We start from the raw sequence: 4,603 nt of genomic DNA, 5'->3' as shown, positions 1-4,603 counted from the left end.
ATAAAATAAATAAAAATATAAACGATATAAAAGAAGTTAGAAAAGTTATAAAAGAAAAGAAGTCGCCCTGGCCAGATAAATAAGCAAATATTGTTAACAATTAAAGTGACGTTTAAATAAAAAGGTCTTCGCCTGGCGCCGAAAAACAAATAACGACGGCGCCAGGCGGACCTCTCTGGGGAGCGCGTTCCATAGATTGGGCGCCACCGCAGAGAAAGCCCTCCTCCGAGTACCCACCCTCCTAATTTCTTTCACGGAGGGTTCCCGGAGAAGGGCCTCTCCCACAGATCTCAAGGGGCGGGCGGGCGTATATGGACGTAAGCACTCCTTCAGGTAGACCCTTTCTGTGGGAAGTTCCCAGCGCCACTCAGAAGCAGAGGCTCCAGCGTTCTTGTGGGGTGGGCCAGGGAATTATGCCTATACTGCCTGGAAACCCCATCCAGTTCAAGGGCCGAGAAATACTTGGACCAGTGCATACCTTGCTCTTCCCTCTGCGAAGACATTCAAGCCACCTGTCCTCTGGAACCAGCCAGGGCTCCTAGAAATCAAAAGAAAGAACCAGATGGACCATCGCAGAGGAAGAAGGAAGTCCGTCGACTGAGCCGTCACTCAGCCGGACTGACCCCATCGCCTCTCAGTAGCTACTTCAACAAAGGGGACCTCCCCCTCAAGGTGATGGAGACCATGAACGCAGTGAGGAGCAGAGGAGACCGCTTTTCCGGTCCCGACTGCTGCCCTGAAGCACCGCCAAAACAACAGGTGAGACGGGGGCTGTAGGGATGTGAGGGTCAGGCACCCCCCCCCACTTTAACCCTGCAGAAGCTCTGGGTTTGGCCCATTGCCTGGATCCAAGAGGCCACTAGCATTTCTTTCCCCCTCTGAGCTCAGTGGCAGCGTCCTGCAAAAATATGGGGGCAAGACAGGGTGATCGTCCGATGGCTGGCTTTGTGCGCAACCGGTTGAGGTCTCCAGTGAAAAGGACTTCAGGCAGGAGGCCTGGAAAACACCCCTCTCTGGGCAGGGGCTGCTGTCAGTTGTGGTGGCGGGCAGATCTTCCTCCATCTGGTGTCCTGCAGATGGCACACCTGGACGGTACTGGTTTAGGGAAGGCTCGGGGTAGCCAAGACACACACAGCCCGACCTGGAATAAGCCGGCTTGCAATGTTCCGGCTATGTGTGCTGATATGCACACTTCCAAGATTCATTTCCCCAACCTTTGCTTCAGAAACTTGTTACATATGCTGTTTTTCTGTCTTTCTCTCTTTTTAACCAACATGCAACCCCGCTAAAGACCATAAGGCACCATAAAACCAACGTGGTAGAGCAGAGATGAAGGACAATCCAGAAATCAAGGTTGCCTGGCATCATTAGCAGCCGAGGTAAGCAAGTGCATGGACGCTGGAAGCTGTGATGCCAGACACGGGGTCCTTCCTGACTGGCTGCAGGAACCCCACCACCTGTTCTTTTTGAGCCCCACCTGGGGATGCTGGAGATTCAGGGCCAGCCCAGGACCTTTTGCTGCCCGAGGCAAAGAACAAGGGGGCACCCCCACCTCATACAGCAAGGCCGACGGGCCTGCCAGAGGAAGCTGCCTTTGACCCTGATATTGGGACACATCTTCCACAATGCCTGGACATACCGAGGTAAACAGCTTAGGGGGCGCAGAGCAGGCTAAAGGGCTCCTCCAACACACTGTGCTGCCATCTTCCCACATTTTTTGCCCGAGAGAGCTGCCACTCTGTCCTACACGGAGTTAGCTCAGACACTGCTACACAGTGATCTGTCACAGAACCACAGCCCATTTCCCAGGGTGACTTTAATGGCTGCGGGAAACTCTCTGGGCTGTGAGCCCAGCAGATCCCAGTGGAAAAGGGTCTTTTTCCAAGTGGACATCAGTAGGATGCAGTGTGGTATTCCAGGCCTCATTCTCAGGATGAAAAGGATGGGGAAACCCTGTCTTTCAAATTCCTTTACAGTTAAAACAAATGAAACACTCTAGTATGATCCAGACACCCACCTCTACCTTTGCAAAATGTCCTAAGAGACATGTGTGTGCATATATTTAAACATATTTTTTCCTTAAAAATGACTTACCCTGGTTATTTCTTGGGAGATATTGTCCAAGTCTAAAGCAAGGATGTAATCTTTTGCTCCAACGTACAAAGTGTTGGTTTCTTCACTCACCAAGAGGGTAGAAAAATTGGACACTCCTGATTTCCAAAAAGTGATTAGATATTCAGCTTTAAGAAAGAAGAAAAAGAAAAAAAAACCTTAGCGATGTGCTAATATATGATTGAACAGGACTGTATCATTCGAAAGAGAAAGGCTATCTGTTTCTACTTTAAGTCAGATTCCCTTGTAACACTTTCAGTTTGGTTCAATAGTGTAGCCATATTCAAACAGAAGTATAAACTTGAAAACGCAGAATTATCTACCATTTCTTACAGCAATAAACTATTTTAAAGTGATTTATAGATGCATGCACACAAATACAGAAATTCACAATTAAGATTATGTCTGTACTGGAAAATATCCCATAGTCTTCACCATTTTAAGGGTCCAGCTCAGCTCTCTTTAAACAAACACAGAGTAAAACATAGTCTCTAGTCCTCAAGATTCTCAGGAAAAAAGAAAACCTTGAGAGCGCATCTGCAGCGATGTCCCACTGAAAATGACATCCAAGGCACACTTAGCCAAGCATTCGGAAAGTGGCCGGGAGTTGCTAAAAATCTCAAGGGTAAGACAGTTGTTTGCTTTTGTTTGTACCCCTCGTAACGGGATCCTATATAGCCCTTGCTATATAGGCTCCATGTAAACACTACAGCCAACGGGCTGATAGATGCATCGATAATAAAAATACAAGTAGCAATCATCAATAAAGAGGATGTATGTTGGTTTGGCTGTTCCATAAGTGCCATAGCCGTGAAGAAAACCAGAAATGTGAAACTTGGCACATATGCATGGGGGACCCTAAGGGCATGCAGCTCAAAGTTGTATTGTTTTCAGGACACAGCATGTAATTTTATTCTGATCAGTGTGTCCATGTGGTTGAAGCCCACTGTAACAGAGTGCGATGGTGCGGCTTGGTGTCCTGCAACAGCAGGGGTTGGACCTGATGGCTGCATAGCCCCTTTCAGCTCTACGATTCTATGATTTCAGACAAAGAGATTAGAAGATTAGAGATTAGAAGGCCAAAGAACGCTTTCCCCATTATTGTGAGGTAGTTTCATCTCAGGGGAATGGATAGGCATACCCCACTTGTGAGGGGCTGTAACGTGAGGGAATCTCTGGGACCGCCTACTGCCCATCCAGAGGCACTTGCCGAAAGAACGGTCTGGGTTCCTTGACCTTCTCTGTGGCCTCTGCCCCCCGGATGAGCGGTTTTCCAGCACATAAGTCCCCCCACCCCCCGCTGCATTCTGCCTGAGCTTTCTTCCGAAATTAAATGTTTTCTTCTCCCCGTCCATACAAACACGGGTACCCTTAGCAGACAGGGGCCTTTGCAGAGAAATTCTCTCTCTCACACACAGAGTTTAAGAATGCACATAACTCATCATGTGCAGATACATTCAATTTTTTCTCCCATGGGCCTAAGCCCCATAGCTTTTCATTTCCTAGTAACATCCTCGTTCTCTGGCCTAATTATATAAAAAGCTGCTTTTGCTGAATCACACCCAAGACCCAGTACAATAAAATACATACGGAGACCATCTATTCATAGAATGCTTACGTTGGTACGGCACAGTTTTTCTTGGTATGCCGTTCACAAGATCCCTCGTGACTAGCTGCAGGATCGTGCCCCAAAGGGCAACAAGGCAGAAGGGCAGGAAGCGACCCATGGTTTCCAGAAATGGTGCATCACGGACTCCCCCACCTCAGCTTGGTAGCATTAAACCCTCCAAGAGACAGAGGTGTTGCTGGCAACCTGATCTGCTGCACTATTTAAAGATGAAAGGCATTAAATTCATTGCAAAGGGTGCAGGATCCTAAAGCAACTAGCCCTCTCCGCACAGCAGAGGCATCTGCTGAAACTGGTATTTTCAGATAGGTGGTCCGCACTGGTTCATGTGCTGGGCCAGGGCTCAGGGTTGGGAAACTCACTGGGTGAGTTTGGGCCAGTCCCTGATCCTCAGCCTCACTAGCTCAAGGGCTGCTGTGGGGTAAAATGGAAAAGAGCAGAAGAATAATCTGCGCTGGGGGCGGGGGAGCAGGATTATAAAAGCAGCAGCAAAAGAAACCCAAGTGGCTTTTAAAAAAAATGTTTTCATCCTTTGCTTCTTATGGTTTTGTAAAAATTCACAATGAAAATTAACCCAAAACCCGTGACCATCCTTCCAAGAGTCCCCCACCTCATTATTTTCTTCATGACTGCCCCCCTACAAGCATCCATTTTTATTTCAGTTCAGGAATCCACCTCAGACAAGCCCCCCCTATTCTCCTTGGAGGATAACCTCTCCCAGCTTCTGTTTCCCACAGAAAATCCCAAAAGGGTCCTTTCAGGTAACACACCCCACACATCCCCTGATATTCTCCTTAGGAAACCCCTGCAGAGCGACCCCCGAGTTCCCACAGGACCCTCTACCCTAGTCCCCCTCTGATATTT

The 4,603-nt window shown here is 48.2% G+C and overlaps 1 protein-coding gene across 1 annotated transcript in view; it reads right to left on the bottom strand.

Annotated features, from left to right (window-relative positions):
• LOC123036571 (semaphorin-4D-like) overlaps positions 1–3,839 on the bottom strand; it is an 11,157-nt gene extending 7,318 nt beyond the window's left edge. The window contains exons 1-3 of the mRNA XM_044455899.1: positions 3,731–3,839; positions 2,095–2,240; positions 479–538 (exon numbers count right to left, since the gene is read on the bottom strand). Coding sequence (XP_044311834.1) covers positions 479–538; positions 2,095–2,240; positions 3,731–3,839 — 315 coding nt within the window. The remainder of the gene's footprint in view (positions 1–478; positions 539–2,094; positions 2,241–3,730) is intronic.
• Positions 3,840–4,603: the final 764 nt, after the last annotated feature.

Source organism: Varanus komodoensis, unplaced genomic scaffold (genome assembly GCF_004798865.1).
Source record: "Varanus komodoensis strain SLA01 unplaced genomic scaffold, ASM479886v1 scaffold80, whole genome shotgun sequence".
In the NCBI taxonomy this organism is placed as follows: Eukaryota; Metazoa; Chordata; class Lepidosauria; order Squamata; family Varanidae; genus Varanus; species Varanus komodoensis.
This window is presented reverse-complemented; position numbering and strand designations above follow the sequence as displayed.